At 34.1% G+C, this 19,448-nt stretch overlaps 1 protein-coding gene across 1 annotated transcript; it reads right to left on the bottom strand.

Moving 5' to 3' along the window:
• Positions 1–204: 204 nt before the first annotated feature.
• Positions 205–741, bottom strand: LOC141715105 (uncharacterized). The gene has a single exon (XM_074518588.1). It carries the CDS (start codon positions 739–741, stop codon positions 205–207), a length of 537 nt encoding a protein of 178 aa, XP_074374689.1.
• Between the last annotated feature and the right edge of the window lie 18,707 nt (positions 742–19,448).

Raw genomic sequence — 19,448 nt, 5'->3', positions numbered from 1 at the left:
ATCTTGCAGTGGTGGTCTTGTAATTCTTTGCCAGTTTGGATCTTGAAAACGATTGCCCATCCTCTAATTGCCTTGATCTGGCTTTCTGAAATTTATATTTGCCCGGGCTTGAAATCCCGGCTTCCTGCTGAAACGGTTTTGAAAATTTCCTTGCCTCTTTTTCTTCTGGGACATTTCACTTTCCCCCTCAATAATCATGGCTTTCTAAACCACGGCCGCATATGTTGTCAAGTCAAATACCGCCACTCCGCTGTGAATCCATGGTTTCAGTTCTTGTTGGAATCTCTTGGCCCGCTTTTCCATATTGTTTACATGTTCTAGAACATAACTAGCCAATTTAGTAAACTTGGCTTCATACTCGGTTACTGACATATTCCCTTGTTTCAATTCCAAGAACTTGATTTTCATTTGGTTCTTCATATAACGGGGTAAGTACATTTCCAGAAACAGCTTGGTAAACCTATCCCAAGTTACGATACAGTCACCTTCTAAAGCCTTCTTCGATTCCCACCAGTTGTTAGCTTCTCCCCTCAAGAAATAACTAGAGAAATCATTCTTTTGGTATGCTTCCACTTTCACTAGCACAAACGCTTTTTCTATCTCTTTCAACAATGCTCTAGTCTTAGTGGGATTCGATGTGCCCTCATATTCTTGAGGCTTTACTGATTGAAACTGTTTAAAAGTAACAGCAGGAACAACTGGTGGTACTTGTGGCTCAGGACGGGGTGGCTGCTGTAACATCTGCTGCTGTAACTGTTGTTGTTGTTGTTGTTGTTGCATCTGTTGTTGCATCATTACCATTTGTTATTGCATCAGATGGAACATTTGGTTCATGGTGTTATTATTTTGTTCCTCAGAATTGCTATTTGAAGTCTCAGTTCTGGTCTTTCTTTTTGGTGTCATAGTTCTAATAATGAAATAAACAGTTCTTTTAATAATTTTGTTAAACAGTTGAGAGTAGATAAAGAAATAATTTAACTTGTATTGAAATAGGAAATTTAAACAATTTAAAATTTAAACAAATCATTTGAAATAATTTAAAATTTTAAATAAATAGTCTTAACAATATCATTTTTAAACTTTTCATTTATCTTTTCAGCATTAAACTAAATTTAAAAAAATATGGAAAGATTGTAAGACAATAAAGTAAATGTAAATGCTATGAATACTAAAAATTAACTAAATAAAATAAAAGAGGTTGAAAAAGGTTTATTTTATTAAACAAACACCAACATCAGGTGTTAATGCTTGATAAAAAAGGGTCTGTCATAACTGCTGCCGATACACATCAAAACTGTGAACTACACATATCTAGTCTCGTTATAACTATAACTGCCTATATGTACATATATCACATATACCACACAAGATCCCTGCCTAACCGTCCTGCCTCGAAAACCTGGTGGAATACGTTCCATCTCCTGCCAGATGGTCTATAGAACAGACTAGATGAGTCGGGTAGCTCTGTGGAACTCTGCATAGGTGTGGTTACCATCATGAAGTAACTCCCCCAACTCACTAGTGGATACATGGTAAGTTCGTTGAAGTCTCTCTTTCAGAAGATAATCAGGCTGAAGTGATGCTAATGATCCCCTCTCTCTCTCTCTCCTCAAATAGTCCCAATATCTCACGACACTGGGATCTCCAATACTGCATCTCATCCTGCATACTACTGAACTCATGGTATAGCACTGTGCGAGGCTCCCTAACCTCACCTAGTGCCTCCCTAGAGGGAACTCTGTCGATCCCGGCAACAACATGTGGCAAACCCAACTGCAAATCTACATCATGGTCTCCCATACCCTCAATAGTTGCCATCTGAAATACCTCTGGGGCTGGGGCATATACAGGTAATAAAATTGGTGCTACTGTATGCTAGAACTCTGGCTCGACCTCTAGTAGAAACTAATACTGAGGAGGTAATGGCAGTGGTAGAAGAGGCTCAAAGAACTCCATAGGATCAAACATCTCCACTGGGTCTAATAACTGCTCTGGGGTGGCAAGACCTGCTCTGGTGGTAATGGCTCGGGTGGTAACTACATTGGAGGCTCTACAGATACCGGGGGTACTACTGGTGCAAGCGGTGCTGTGACTATCCTCTTAGACAATGAAGCCATCTTATAATATAACCAAAACACAATAAAGAAAAGGTCAACTTAGCATTCCTAAAACTTACAACTTCCTAATCTTAGAAGCTAACAAAACCCTAACAATCTTATTCCTATCTTATGTGATTGTCCTATCTTATAGGGGTGAGCAGAAAAAACCGAAACCGAAAAAATAACCGAAAAAACCGATAAACCAAACCGAAAAAAACCAAACCGCTAAAAAACCCGAAGAAAACCGAACCAACAAAAACCGAATTAGCGGTGCAGTTTCGGTTTTCAATCAAAACCGAACCGAAATTAACCGCGCCTCTATATTATATAAATATATAATATTATGTATATATACATGTATATATTATCATAACCCGGTTCTAATATTTTATTAATTAAATATTTACTTAACATTAATATGATAAGATACCATAAATATTTACTTTACATTAGTATAATTGTATAGTATAATACCATAAATTAATTAAGATTAATATGTAAATACTCTTAAATCATAATTTTTTTAATATGTATATAATCAATTTTATCATATGTTTTGATATATACTCTTTTTTTCAATGGGTTAAATATCAAATTGGTCACTGAAGTGAAAGTGATATATCAATTCTTTCACTGATCTTAACGGGGTATCACTTTAATCACTAAAGTCGTATAATTATCAAATAGATAACTCCAAAAATGTGACGAAAAAGTAAATATTATCTTTTGTTAAGTTCTACACATTTTTCTTCAACGCTACTATTATCAAATGAAAAGTTATGAACTCTAGTATTTTAGATAATATATCTAGATTTTAAAACTTTTATTTACTATTTATTTTTAATTAAGTTAGATAAAATAACTAGAAAATTTAAAACAAATAGTAAATATTTTTTTTAAATCTAGATATATTATCTAAAATACTAGAGTTCACAACTTTTCATTATAGTAGCGTTGAAGAAAAATGTGTAGAACATAACATATGATAATATTTACTTTATAATCGCATTTTTAGAGTTATCTATTTGATATTTATATGACTTTAGTGATCATAATGATACCCCGTTAAGATTAGTGAAGGAAGTGATATATGGCCTTCACTTCAGTGACTACTTTGATATTTAACCCTTTTTTCAATTGTTGTGAACATATATTTTTATCATATTTTGTCTCTATTATTTAAGATAATATGAATTATATATTCGAAAAATAATTTTATGAAATATATCAATTTTATTTAATTAATTCTAAAGTGACAAATTTTTGGTGATTAATATAATATTATCATTTAACTTGATGTTATTTTTTTACCCAATACATTACCAACACAAAATCGTACGAATAAAAAATGTATAAAAACCGAATAAAAACCGAAACCGATGAATGGTTAACCGAAACCGAAAAACCGTTTTAAATTGTTTAATATAAATTAACCGAAACGAACCGCATGTATTGGTTTGGCTACGGTTAATGCTAAAAACCGCACCAAACCACACCATGCACACCCCTACTATCTTATCTTAATCATAATGTTCTTGTTTCTTGGACCAAAACCTACATCTCTGATTCCAAACTGTAACGCCCTACAAATCCGGGGTCTAGATCTGGGGGTTACTTGCTAGTCCTCAACATAATACAAACACGTTTAACAACTATACAAACATATATCCAAACCCTTTATATTCTATCCAGAATCTTTAAGGTTAAAGTATGAAGACAATAACAATACACTACATTTATTACAATCCCAAATTTAAAGTCTCAAAGAACTCTCTTAATTACAAACCAACTATCTAAAGATGTTTTAAACTAAATTCATATTATTCAATTACATACTACATCTATCTACACTATACATGTTCTTGAAGTTCAAAACTCTGTTCTTTTATCGGGATTATCACCCTTGGTGACAGAGGATCCCGTTTCTTGACTCACTTCTTTACCACTCGGGTACGAATGAGTTTCATTCTCTACCTCAACTGAAAAAAAGTGAATAACAATAAAGGGGTGAGACATAATTGCTCAGCAAGTCCACAATATATATACAGTATTAAAAGAAACTTAAATGAACCGGTAATCTGAATGTTTAAGTAACATTATATCTCCGCAAGGAATAATGAAGGCTGTTAGCGGGGATTACCAATAAATTAGACTGGACTAATCAATCGAAGTATTGTAATCTACTAATCAGTCAGATACAGTACAGATCTATATTATTCACATAGACCCACGTCATAACAAGGTACCCAGGCTCATATTTTGCCTCCGTAATTCATTCAAGGGTCTAGTTCATTCCTGGCCCTAATTGCAACCATCCAGTCCATAGGACAAGCATGCGGAAATATCGGTATGCTTCGATGTCATCTCAATCATCGAGATATACATCAAATATAAGTATTGCATACTCTATTGGAATATGAATAGAATATTCAACGTATCAAAAGAAATTAAGAATCAAAGTGAAAATATAACTTGAGGAACAGTAATTGTGTGTCAGTGTTTGTGAACAGGAATTATCAGTATTTATCGAGTTGAGAATTTGAATAAAGTAAAGCAATTCACTATTCGGGATTTAGACCTGGGGAAAAACTTGCCCGATACATATTCTACCTCAGAATATAACAGTTCCCGAACAATGGCTTGATTCGCCTCGCTGGAGTCGTATATATCAAAGAAAGATACTCATTTAGTCGACTCATATCTTAATCGTATCTCAATCTGAGGCCACGTAGCCCTTATCGTTTACCCGTACGATTATAACTGACTCATATAATAATTATTTAGCATTTAAGACTTGATTAGCCAAATAAATCACATAGCACATAAGTGAGATAGTCACTCTAGGCTTTAAAATATTTTTTGAATCGAAATCGAATCAGTACTCACATTATCGAACAATATATGGCTCGTTTCCTAATTTTTGGAATTTATTAGACTCGTATTTATAATTAATAGGGTCTATAAATAAATAAATATTGAAAATTGACTCGCTTTCGAAAGAAATTAAGATTTAAAACTATTTTTATTGAAAACATATCATTTTTCTGAGTCTAAGGACTTTCGTTTCGTCTAGAACGGATAAACGGTTCAATTAATAATCAATAAATAAGAATAAATCAATTTATTATTCAAAAAATTCAATTATTCAAATTCATTGAACCTCAAATAGATTTTAAATTAAATAGTTACAAAAATTCTGAATTAAAAATAATTTTTCCATAATTTTTGGAATTAAAATAAATTTATTACAAATTATCTAAATAGACTGGTTAATTATCAATAATTAACCAATTTAAATAAATAATAAATAAATAAGGTTATGCATTTTTTTTCAAAATAATAAAAATAGTTCAGATTTATTTATAAAATAAATCAATTAATTAATTAAATTAATTAATCGATTTATTAAATAAATACAAATGAATTTTTGAAATTATAAAATAAAATTCGGAAACATAATTCGGAAACAGGAATTGGGAATTTTAAGATCAAAACTGGGTCAAAATTCCCAGGAAAATGGGTCCTGGAGAACAGATCCGGGTCGGGATGAACCCACTTGAAATTTCCCAGATTCCGGTGGTTCTTCCGGTATCCGGTGAGTTCAATTCCCCGTCCAACAACTCCGTTTTGCTTCGATTTTCCACCGTTTTCGTTCACTAGAGCTACAGCAACATCAACGTCGAATTTACAACGTTCGATCATCGTCCCCACCCGAAGTCCGGCCAAAAACGTAAAGAACTCCGGCGAGCTCCAACATATTTCGGCGACCTCAATTTCTAGTCAAAACACATACCGTTCGTACCAGTTTTTACAGGGAATCAATTCTAAACTTCGTTCTAAGCAATAATCAACCATCAATAACAATCCATAACCCTCAGAACAATTTTTCGATCAAAATCAAGAAATTTTCTAGCCAAAACACGATCCTACTGATTTGTACATGAAACATCACGTTCTATAGTTTAAATCAAAGCTTGTAACCTCTATAATCTAAGCCCTAACATCTAACATACCAAAAACCACTTTATAATCAAAACAATTAATTAAAAATTGGTTATAAAACCTGGTAATCGAATTCAACTATACAGGAATCGTTTGATGAAATTAAATACATAACTCAACTGCAAATCATCATACAAAGCTATAAAAACCATCAAATCAAGCCAATAACCCTAGAATCAAAAAGTCCTAGTTCGAACATAAACCCTAGAAATCGAAAATGAAAATATACAAATTAAAACATGAAATTGATGTAAGAAACTAATAAAACAGATCAAGAGCATCGATTTGAGTACTTGCACAATCAGACTTGGTTCTCAGAATCGATCAAAATTAGGTTTGATTATTCAACCCGAATCCGGAAACCCGACCCGAATTTCAGAGAATTTTTATTTTTTTCAGAATTGTTATTGATTTAATTATTATTAATTAATAAAAATTAGGCTATTTATAGTAGTAGAAATAATAATCCTAATCCAAATTAAGGTCCTGATTATACTCCTAATAAAATTAATTGGCCCTTAATTAATAATTTTTTAGTAATACTTTTTAAATTTTTAATATTAGATATATCAATATATATGCAAAAATTTCCCGAAAATTGAAAATAATTCAAAAATGCAAAGAAATGGAATATTTGAAAGTCCCATGCTTCTATAAAAATAAAAATATGTTTTATGTGGGGTTTTAGCACCCGAAAGGGCCCGAAAAAGTCATTTTTCGCGAAACGAGAAAATTTCTAAATTAATTGGATGTTCAGAATATCGATATGGTATAAGTCATACTAGGCAAAATAAGACCAATTATTTTATATGAAATATCAGCTATTAAAACAAAGTTTGGGCCGTATAACTTTTGATATAAAAGCATTTAACTTACAATAAAACACCCGAAAAATACCCCGAACTATACAGAACACATATAGCACATAACATCTAAGATTTTATGACTAATTACATTTAACAATATAATAAAACACATAATATTCTCTTATTATGATATTAAACAGTCATAATTTCCCAGTCGTTATACTAGTATTCTTTCTATCAACCCTGCATCCATCAAAATCTGCATTTGTGTATCCAACAGCTTCAATTCCAGTTCCTTTAGAATACCATAATCCCAAGTTTGGTGTTCCCTTCAAGTATCTGAAAATTCTCTTCATAGCCATCAAATGTGATTCCTTTGATTTGGCTTAAAATCTTGCACACAGACATATTGCAAACATGATGTCTGATCTACTAGCAGTCAAATACAACAAAGATCCAATCATTCCTCTATAACCTGAAATGTCTACATTTTTTCCTTTCTTATCTTCATCCAACTTTTTAGCTGTAGGCATGGTGTTGATGCAGGTGAACAATCAACCATTTCAAACTTCTTCAATAAATCTTTAACATACTTGGTTTGGCTGATAAAAATTCCATCACTTATTTGACTGACCTGAAGTCTAAGAAAGTAATTTAATTCTCCCATCTTGCTCATTTTATATTCACTCTGCATGAGTCTTGAAAATCTTTGACATAATTTTTCACTAGTAGAACCAAAAATGATATCATCCACATAGATTTAAACTAGGATCATATCACCACCATGTTACTTGTAAATAGAGTCTTGTCAATTGTTCCTCTTGTGAATCCACGTTTAAGCAAAAATTCTGAAAATGTGGCATACCAAGCTCTAGGTGCTTGCTTTAATCCGTAGAGAACCTTGAGAAGTATGGAGACAAAATCTGGAAATTCTGGATCTTTAAAGCCAGGTGGTTGTTGCACATAAACCTCTTCTTCCAACTCACCATTTAGGAATGCACTCTTTACATCCATTTGATAGACTTTAAAGTTTGAATGTGCCGCAAATGCAAGAAAGATCCTTATTTCTTCAAGTATTGCAACTAGAGCAAAAGTTTAATCATAATCAATTCCTTATTCCCGTGAGTAGCCTTTTGCGACCAACCTTGCTTTGTTTCTTTGTAAAATCCCATTTTCATCCATTTTGTTCATGTACACACACTTTGTTCCAATTATACTTCTATTCTTTAGTGTAGAAACCAACTTCCAAACTTTGTTTCTTTTAAACTGATTTAGCTCTTCTTGCATAGCAGATATCCAGTCAGGATCAAGTAGAGCTTCCTCAGTTTTCTTAGGCTCAATTTGTGAAAGGAAGCATGCATGTAGACATTCGTTAGCAGTTGCACTTCTAGTCCTCACTCCAACATTTGGATCACAAATAATTGCTTCTCTTGTGTGACTCATATCCCACTTTTTGGTATGAGTTTGTTGACTTGAATTTTCTGCATTTTCTTCACTATTGGCATGACTTGCAGAACTTTCCTCTCTTTCCCCCCCTGAGTTTGTGCTATCAAATTCAGGTATTTGAGATGAGTTTTCATTCTCATGATTCACTTGCTCAGTTGACTCTTCATTCATTCTGTTGCTTGTGTTGATTTCAGCTTCATCTTCAGAATCACTATCAATGTTCAAATTTTCAAACTTAAGGGCTTCAACTTCATTTTCATCAAGGCATTCCAAGCCTGGATACTTGTCATCATCAAAACTCACATTTGTGCTCTCCATAATTTTCTTTAATTCAAGCACATAGACTCTGTAGGCAGTTCTTTCCAATGAATATCCCAGAAAAATTGCTTCAAAAAATTTAGAGTCAAATTTTTCCACATATTCAGAGTTATCTTTTAGAATATAGCACTTGCTTCCAAACACATGCAGATGCTTCAAAGTAGGCTTCCTTTTTAATAAGATTGAGTAGGGTGATTTTCCAAGATTCTTGTTGATGAGATATTTGTTTTGAGTGTAGCATACAATGTTGACAGCTTCTTCCCAAAATCTTCTTGGAAAATTAGCATCTTGTAGCATTGTTCTAGAAGCCTCAACTAGAGTTCTATTTTTTCTTTCAACAACCCTATTTTGCTGAGGTATCCTTGTTGCTGAGAATTCTTGAACAATACCCTTATCTTTGCTGAATTCAGTTAAGATTGCATTTCTAAATTTTGTGCCATTGTCACTCCCTAATATTTTCACACAATTCTGATCTTTAGCCTGCTTTTCAATTTTCTTGATGTGTTCAATAATGATGTGTGGAGTTTCATCCTTTGAATGCATATACTCTACCCATGTATACCTTGAGTAGTCATCCACCATCACAAGTGCATATTTCTTCCTTGAAATTGATAAGACATTAACTGGTCCAAATGGGTCCATGTGAATGTTGTAAATATGCACTTATAGAATTCACAGTTTTGCTTTTATGACTAGACCTTTTTATTTTGCCTTTTTGACAAGCCTCACAAACTTTATCTTGAGAAAACTCCATATTTGGCATGTCTCTCACTAATTCCTTTTTCACCAGGGTGTTGATAACTTTGTAATTCAGGTGAGAGAGCTTCTTGTGCCGTAGCTTGCTTTGCTCAATAGATTCCTTGGTGTAGAAGCAGCATATTCCATCCTTATTTCCTGAGTATAACTCTAACAAACAAGCTTCCCTTTCTTGATCCTTTCAAAGCAACTTCACCAGTCTTTTTGCTGATAATTGAGCATTCTCCTTTGTCAAATGAAACCTTGAATCCTTTATCAGTGAATTGACTGACACTCAAGAGATTACCTCAAGACCAGCTACCAGTGCTACATTTTCAATAACAACATTTCCAGAAACTAATTTGCCATATCCCATTGTGAATCCTTTGTTGTTGTCTCCAAAAGTCACCAATGGGCCAACCATCTCTTCAAATTGTGATGGTAAGGCTTTATCACCTGTCATATGCCTAAAGCATCCACTTTCTATGATCCATATAACCTTCTTCACCTTGCCCTACACATAATAAGGATTAAGTGTGTTTAGCTACCCAAGCAGTGTTGGGTACTTTCTTCATTTTAACAGAAGTTGTAGAAGTTGTTAGGTCCCAATGTGTTTGTAGAAGGGGGGTTGAATACAAACAATACCAAATAATCAAATAAATGCGGAATAAAAAATGTGAAACAAAATTCAAGTTAAATAAAAATATTATTAAACTTGAAAGGTGTTACAACAACTGTATCGATTACAAGGTATTAATCTCAAATCAATTATCACACATCTAGAATAAATTCGACATGAACTTTTTCTATTTTTGCAATAATTAGAATCAAATGCTAAACACGATTAAGTTCTAGGGATTTTGATCCGCTAGATTGTTACACAAGAACAAGAGAATGATTTCTAGTTGATTGGATTTAACATTACAAACTAGAAATTGATCTTGAAGTTGCAGAGAAGAATAAAATGTTTGTTGCGGCTGCTATGTTCTTGTTTGTTGACTTGTGTATTTGATGATTATTCTTTCTGCTGCTTCTGTTTCTTTTTAATTCATTCAACAGAATTGAATTGAACTGGAATGACAATCCTGAGCTCAGCAAGACTTTCGGTATGACAATCAAATGAACTAGCAAGATTATCAGAATGAACTAGCAAGACAATCAGAATGAACTAGCAAGACAATCCTCCTCCCAGTGTAACTTTCGGTGAGACTATTGTTTGTACTAGCATGACTTTCGGTATGACTATTGATTGTCATACCGATTGTCATACTAGTACAATCAGTTTGACTTGCTGAATTGAAATGAATTTTAATCCAATTTAAATTCTGAAAATTCCTAAAATTAATTCAGAATTAATTAATCAATTAATTCAATTAATAAATAAATTATTCTTCGCAGATATAATTTATTTTCTTAATTAAATTAGATGACTTAATTAATTAATAGAGAATTAATTCTAGTCTTCAACAACACCCATCCTTCTGCAAATCTTCTGAAAATCACTGAAAATTATGAATCAATTCCACCACTTCAATGTTGACACTCGATGTACTGTTTGGTTCATGAGTGACTAACTTCCGTGACGTTTCTTCATGTCTTGACTTTGACACTTTGATTTTCTTCAGATTAAATCCTTGTAATTAATGATACTCTGACGAGATCTCTGTCACTTGATTAAATCCACGATCTTGATTTATATCACTGAGGCATGATCAACTTCTTGAACTTCTTCCAGTGAATTAACTCCTCAAGTCTGTAGATGAACCTTGTTTCTGAATCCTTTAACAGATATTACTTTGCGAGATCTCTCTGACGGTCGATCCACTATTTACTTATTACATTCTTATTTGAGTTGAGTTGAATCCTCGAATATACAAATAGGCCAATGACATATGACTTACAATCTCCCCCTATTTGTTTGTTAGACAATAACACACAAATACCTAGAGGATAACTCAACTAACAAATAAGAAAAAGATATAAACAAAAATGCAAAGTAAATAGTAGAAAAGTTCTGGACTAGATTTAACATTTTCCAGATTCCAAGTAGATGTTCCTCTAGACTGAACATATCTTCAAGTAGTTCCATCTTCATTTGTATAACCACATTTCCTGTTGAGAAGTGCATATTTGTCTTGCTTCTCCCCCTATGAGAATCAACTGATTAAAGAAGATCACCTTCGTTTACCACCTCTCCCGTACAATAGGATCCGCAGATAAAAACCAATGGTACTCCCCTTTTGAAAACAGCTTCTTCCCTTACTAGAAAATCACCTTGTGTTTACCACCTCTCCCGTATAATAGGATCCGTAGTTACAAACAACAATGGTGTGGTGTAGTGTACATGTAGGATCTTTTTCTTCCTCCCTGCTATTTCTCCCCCTTAGTTGAGGAATCCTCCAAACTATTACTTAAGCTTTTATCTCCCCCTTAAAGAAGGAATGTATGCCGTCGTCTGAAGGAGTTATCATATATCACTTGGTTGGAAAAGAAATAACAAGTAGTTTCTCTTTCTTCCTCACTGTGAGTGTGTGATTCTGTTTAGTGTACCTCACATGTATTTCGCTCTTCTCTCCACTCGTGTTTACACTCATTCTTATAAGTGTATCACTCTTCTCTCATAGCTCCATAATCCAGCTGTACCTGCAAGGAAAATTACCTTAGCCATCCTTAAGGAGGTCACAGGTGGTGCAATGGGAGTTCACAAATCCCCATCCTTGTTAAACTCGTCAGATAAATCTGAGTCATAATCTACAAGTTGCTAGTTTCCCTTTTAGGGTTCCAGATTTAAATTCTGGGAAGGTAAACAATGATCCAACGAATTTAGCATAAAGATCAAAGTTCCCTTCTAATGTCTGTGAAGACATTTCCTTGTGACTCATCAGGTAATATCTGAATCATTGTCAACAAGTTGCCGATCTGCGCCTATGTCAGATCCACTATCCGCAGATGCATCCAGGGGATTTAATCCTGGGGAGGTAGACACTGACCACTGACATATGGCTTTTGGATCAGTATCCTCTCCTAACACCTGTAAAGGCAATTGGTCCACTAACGAACCTTGAACAATCGAATCTGACCTTAAAATGGTCGAAACTCTTATTTCCGTCAACTCATCCTTTGTGTGTGTAACCTTTCCTTGTGCATCAAGAATTGTTTATATTTGAAGTGGTGACACTACATCGGATACCTTGGCCGACATGCAAATTTCAATAGACACACCCTGTTGAGAGAATGAATCTAGTAACTGTTTTTGTGCCTTTTCAGCCATTACATTTTTTTGAGAAGATGTATGGGGGCTAGCAGTTGTCTCGGTTTAAATACTACTCATCTATGTAGGAGACAGAGCTACTGGGTTGACTACAGAACCTTCCTTATGTGGTGCACTAAGGCACTATCTCCCTCACGCTCATTCATACTACATTTAGTGGTAAGAGAGTGTTGGTTGGTTCTGTTTTTGTGATTGTCTTTACAGTCTGGGATAGACGTTGTGGGTTTCAACCTCATGACTGTCAATGAAAGAAAGTCATTGGAGACTGAACCTGTAACACAGAACATATGGCACTATAGAGATAAAATGATGTACAATAGTGATTTCAAAAGATTTTACATGAAATAAAAAATCACTAATGTATAAAGAAGTTTGATTTTGTTTTTTTTAATATGAATGAGTTTTTGATAAAACATTGATCACTTAGGGTAAAGTCTAAGTAATTCTCATTCATGTCAAAAGCTTACAAATATCTGCAACATAATGTTAACAACATATCATTGACCGATACTTGTCAAGTACTTTAGATACTAATTGTTATGTTGCATAATCAATATACCACTACACATATAAAATAATATGATTGTGCCTAGTGATAAGATAGTTATAAATATGATGACTCTACTAGTTCATATAAAATTATAACTTCTGTTAGAGTGCCATACCATGTCCTTGACGATTGCTTGAGCAGTATACTAGTTCATACCAACCTGAAGTGAGATTGTGAAGAAGAGATTGCATAGTCCAATAGATCTGCAACTGCAAAGTCCATGAACTGTGGTGCACTGACTTCCTCTTTTGACTCACCAACTAGTAGTACACTTGTACACATCTTACTAGAGTTCAATTCCAAGTGTAATGTGCAGCAGGTGCTTGATATGTCGTAATATTCTCAAGTCTCGTCACTGGTGCTATATGTTGGATACTGCTTCCTGATAATAACCTAGCACAATATACAAAATTACAATGATAACATTCCCAGCTTGCAAACAGCCATATCCCTCAGATAAACCTTTACTGTTATCTCCAAAGGTAACCAGGGGGCCAGCTTTCTCAACCATATTTGATAGCAGGGCTCTATCTCCGGTCATATGTCTTGATGATCCATTGTCAAGAATCCACACTACCGGTTACACCTGTTTAATGCCCTGCACTACAAATGGATTAGACCTTCTTCGGAACCCAAACTTGGTTGGGCCCGGCACACTTGTAGAATTGTCCTTTGTCAGGCAAAACAACATTTTTAATTTTAATGGTCTCAACATCCTCAATGACTGAACATTTGACCTTGTAAACAGCCTTAACAAATTTTTGTTTAAGCTTAGGCATAAATGTCTCCTTTCTAGCCTTAGAAGGACTAGCAGTCTTAGACCTATCATGTTTCTTGTTATTCAAATGCTGACGAGGTGTAGTCTTATCATTAGACACATGCTTACCATTAAAATAAGCATACATCATATTAAAAGCACAAGACATACAATTAGAAACACCACATGCTTTATGAGAGTGATTAACAACGGGCAATTTATGCATGGTAGACATGGCATTTTTGTTATCAAACTCATGTGTGTCTAAGTTAGTCTCAGTTGCTTTCACAACTTTGACTGGAACTTTCGACTCACTTGACTTGGAAACAATCTTCTCATTAGCATGATCCTCAGCACGTATTTCTTCTTGAATAACAGAAGAGGTCGCATCAAATGGTTCAGCAATTGATGCTTTATAGAGGGGTTCATCAACACCCTTAAGCACATGTGGTACTTCCCTCCCTTTAGCACAGACATGAGGAGGGGAGTTTATGCCTAATTCTCCAATAGCAGCATTGTAATCATAAACTATTCCAGATGTTTGATTAACAGCTTGCTTACTGTAGAACTCTTTAGTCTTCGAACAAGAATTGAAGTAGGCTCTAACCTTAGTCTCAAGACCGGTGATCTTGTCTTTGAGAATAGTTTCGAGTTTTCTATAACAGTCAACTCTATTCTCTAGAAAAGATACCTGTTCTTTTAATTTGTCTTGATTAATGTGAACAAGTCTTAATTCATTGACCTCTTTCTCAAGGTCTGTGATCTGTAAACTTAACAGTTCATTATCACGACATGCACAATCTAAGTTACCTCTTAGATGATAAACCATTTCAGCATCAGAAAGTTTTACCTCTATTCTTGACGATGAAGCTTTTCCATCAATAGCCATAAGAGCAAGATTTCCTTCTTCTTCATCTTCACTGTCAGTATCATCCCAACTTCTTCCCTTTGCCAGATAAGCCCTTTCAGAGTTCTTTCTTACTTGCTTTGGCTTCCTACATTCTGTGGCAAAGTGTCCCAACTCATTACAGTTATAGCATCTAATGGTGCTTCGATCAACCATCCATGTTTTGTACCCACCACTGCTGGTGTTAGAGAATGAAGATCCACCTTTCTGGAATTTGTTGTAGTTGGACTTGTACTTAAGCTTGGGATTCTTCCTGAATCTGACATTAGAGAATCTCTTGACAATTTGGGCCATTGATTCGTCTTCCAATTGCTCCAGCTCTTCCAAGGAATAAAATTCATCACTTGATTGATTTGTAGTAGGAGGATCATATTCTGCTACTAACTCATTTTCCTCACCCTTGGAAAACTGTACCATTCTTTCTAACTGTTGAGATTGTTGTTGTTGTTGACCTTCAGCTACAAGTGCAGTAGATGTGCTGACCATTCTATCCTTCCCGTAGACTTCCTTCTGTTGAATCTGCTCCAACTCATAGGTTTTTAACACTCCATAGAGCCTGTCCAAAGAAATCTCACTCAGATCTCTAGCTTCTCTAATGGCAGTGATTCTATGTTCAAGATGAGATGGCAGTGTTAAAAGGAACTTTTTGTTGACCTCCCTGATTGAATAATACTTTCCATTGATGTTCAGGTTGTTGATCAACGCATTGTACCTCTCAAACACTTCAGTAATTCCTTCTCCTGAATTTGATTTAAAATGTTCATATTCAGAGGTTAGGATTTCCAACTTGTTCTCCCTAACTTCCTCTGTGCCTTCATTAATTACCTCAATAGTTTCCCACATGTATTTAGAATTTTTACAGTTCATCACATGTCTGTTCATCAAGGGATCAAGGGAATCAATTAATATTAATTGAAGGCTGGCATCCAAGGAGGCTTCTTCCTTCTCAGCAGGAGTAAAATCTTTGGGCTCTTTTGGATAGGTTCTAGCTTTAGTAGTCATCACACCATCTATTATTACCTCCGGTTCAATAACCATCGGAGTTTTTATACCCTTCTTTAACAAGTTTGAATATTTGGTATTTGCAACTTGTAAAAATAATAGCATCTTCTTCTTCCACATGATATAATTCTCTTTATCAAATTGTGGAATATTAACGGTTCCAACTTTATGTGAAGTCATTATGAATTTTTGAATAAATAAAAATTCAAGGAGTTGAAAAATCACAAAAGTCTAGGATCTTGATTTGTTCGTTAATCAGAAGGCTCTGATACCAATTGTTAGGTCCCAATCTGTTTGTAGAAGGGGGGTTGAATACAAACAGTACCAAATAATCGAATAAATGCGGAATAAAAAATGTGAAACAAAATTCAAGTTAAATAAAAATATTATTAAACTTGAAAGGTGTTACAACAACTGTATCGATTACAAGGTATTAATCTCAAATCAATTATCACACATCTAGAATAAATTCGATATAAACTTTTTTTATTTTTGCAATAATTAGAATCAAATGCTAAACACGATTTGAGATTAAGTTCTAGGGATTTTGATCCGCTAGATTGTTACACAAGAACAAGAGAATGATTTCTAGTTGATTGGATTTAACATTACAAACTAGAAATTGATCTTGAAGTTGCAGAGAAGAATAAAATGTTTGCTGCGGCTGCTATGTTCTTGTTTGTTGACTTGTGTATTTGATGATTATTCTTTCTGCTGCTTCTGTTTCTTTTTAATTCATTCAACAGAATTGAATTGAACTGGAATGACAATCCTGAGCTCAGCAAGACTTTCGGTATGACAATCAAATGAACTAGCAAGACTATCAGAATGAACTAGCAAGACAATCAGAATGAACTAGCAAGACAATCCTCCTCCCAGTGTAACTTTCGGTGAGACTATTGTTTGTACTAGCATGACTTTCGGTATGACTATTGATTGTCATACCGATTGTCATACTAGTACAATCAGTTTGACTTGCTGAATTTAAATGAATTTTAATCCAATTTAAATTCTGAAAATTCCTAAAATTAATTCAGAATTAATTAATCAATTAATTCAATTAATAAATAAATTATTCTTCGCAGATATAATTTATTTTCTTAATTAAATTAGATGACTTAATTAATTAATAGAGAATTAATTCTAGTCTTCAACAGCACCCATCCTTCTGCAAATCTTCTGAAAATCACTGAAAATTATGAATCAATTCCACCACTTCAATGTTGACACTCGATGTACTGTCTGGTTCATGAGTGACTAACTTTCGTGACGTTTCTTCATGTCTTGACTTTGACACTTTGATTTTCTTCAGATTAAATCCTTGTAATTAATGATACTCTTACGAGATCTCTGTCACTTGATTAAATCCACGATCTTGATTTATATCACTGAGGCTTGATCAACTTCTTGAACTTCTTCCAGTGAATTAACTCCTCAAGTCTGTAGATGAACCTTGTTTCCGAATCCTTTGACAGATATTACTTTGCGAGATCTCTCTGACGGTCGATCCACTATTTACTTATTACATTCTTATTTGAGTTGAGTTGAATCCTCGAATATACAAATAGGCCTATGACATATGACTTACAGAAGTAGAATTTGATGATTCAGAAAGAAGCGTGTTCAATAACTGATTTACATTTTCCATTTTAGATGTACATCAAATTTTAACTTCCTTGAGATCTACTCTCAGTTTGTGAAAGCTTGTCATTACTTTCATATTGCAAGGAATGCAATCAAATTTATCACAGAAGGAATAGGGATCTTTAGCCTTTACTTTATTGTATTTGAATGCACCCACTTTTGGCTCACTAAAAGCCTTTTTACAAAGGTATAGATGACTTGCAGTGCCATATTTTTGACATTTCTTCTTGGAAGCATCAGCAACAAATGCAAAGTTGTTCTTTTCTCCAATTTTCCCATTCATGTTCTTCATTTTCTTTCCTGCATTTTCAGTCTTGATTTCCTTGATTGGTGTCTTAGAAACTTGATTGACCATGGGCTTCTTTTTAGTTTTAGGAGTTGGAGTTGTTTCTTTGCATTCCTTCTCATTGTCTTCATCTGCAAGCTCTTGCTTGATGACTAACTCAACTTCACTGAAATGGACTTCACATGCCTTCAACAAAGGTGTATCAACTTTTCTCAGCATAGCTGGGACATCCTGATTTGCAATTGCTTTTCCTTTGTCACCTTCATTCTTTCTATTATTGTTCAAGACATCATAGTCCAAACCAATAGTTGTTAGTCTCTAACAATGCAGCAAGAATTACATAAGGGGGGTTGAATGTAATTCTAGTAAACTTTTTCTTGAACTATAAAATGTTATAACTCAAACTATATATATAAGTGTTTTGATTTGCAAGGTGCGGAATCACAAGTTAAATAAATCAAAAACACAAAATTATAAAAACACAAGTCTTTAAAACTTTCTGGTGGATTTGAAAGCATCCATATATATATATATATATATATATATTGAATTAAGAACTATGTGAAGAACAAATTGTCTCACAGTCGTTTTATAAGTGAAAAAACAAACTATTGAGAAATTCTTAACAGTTATGACCTTTTCTATTTCTCTTTTAAAAGTGTTTGCTTAGTTGTTTGTTCTACTAGCTACACTTGGTTTATATACCACCAAGTTTACATGGTAATAAGATAAGATAATAAACAAAAACTATCAAGTCAAGCTCCATGCTGCTTCACTACACTTTTCCAGCATCTTTGAAAATCTTCTTAACTTGCATGGAAATGATAATGCTTCTTTGTTCTTCATTTCCTGTTAAACAGGCTGCCACATTCCCTTTGCAAACATCCAACGCATGTGGCTGTGTTGTCACTATCAACAGATATTTGAATTGATCATCCATCGGGTACATGCATGTTATCCGTCGGGTTGCCTTGTTGATCATCCGTCGGGTATCTTTGTTAATCATCCGTTGGGTAGCCATTTATCACTTGACTCCATTTCATTTATGCAGAATTGCAAGACAGCTTATATTTACATTTAATCAACTTATTCTGCACATCTACTAGCAGTCTCCATAACTCATAAGCTACTACAAAAACTATACAAAGTTGTTTACTGGAATGTGCTACATGACTTATTATTACATAAGCTACTCACCCAATGGATATCAATTGGTCATCCGTCGGGACTGTATTGAATAATCCGTCGGGACTATAATTGATTATCCATCGGGTTCTACAAAATTCACTAAGTTAAATCTACTAAGGTGTTTTGTTTGGCTTATCATCAAGTACACAACATATTCCTAACAATCTCCCCCAATTTATGTCTACAGGAATTGTAGCCATAAATTAAGAGAAACTTGATGATAACAAAACACCCAAAGAGATAATACATATTGCAAAATAGTAGATAAAACTAATAAGTGCTACAACATTTACTGAAGAATTTACAAGACAAAGTGTACAAAGATTTGCCTACAGTCATTTTCAAGGTGCTCCTCTAGTCTGAGCAGATTGATCTATTTCCTTGAAGGTTTGGATTTCTTTACAAGTTTCCCGTTGCTTTCTTCTATCTGATTTTGG

Source organism: Apium graveolens, chromosome 3 (genome assembly GCF_009905375.1).
Source record: "Apium graveolens cultivar Ventura chromosome 3, ASM990537v1, whole genome shotgun sequence".
NCBI classification, from domain to species: Eukaryota; Viridiplantae; Streptophyta; class Magnoliopsida; order Apiales; family Apiaceae; genus Apium; species Apium graveolens.
This window is presented reverse-complemented; position numbering and strand designations above follow the sequence as displayed.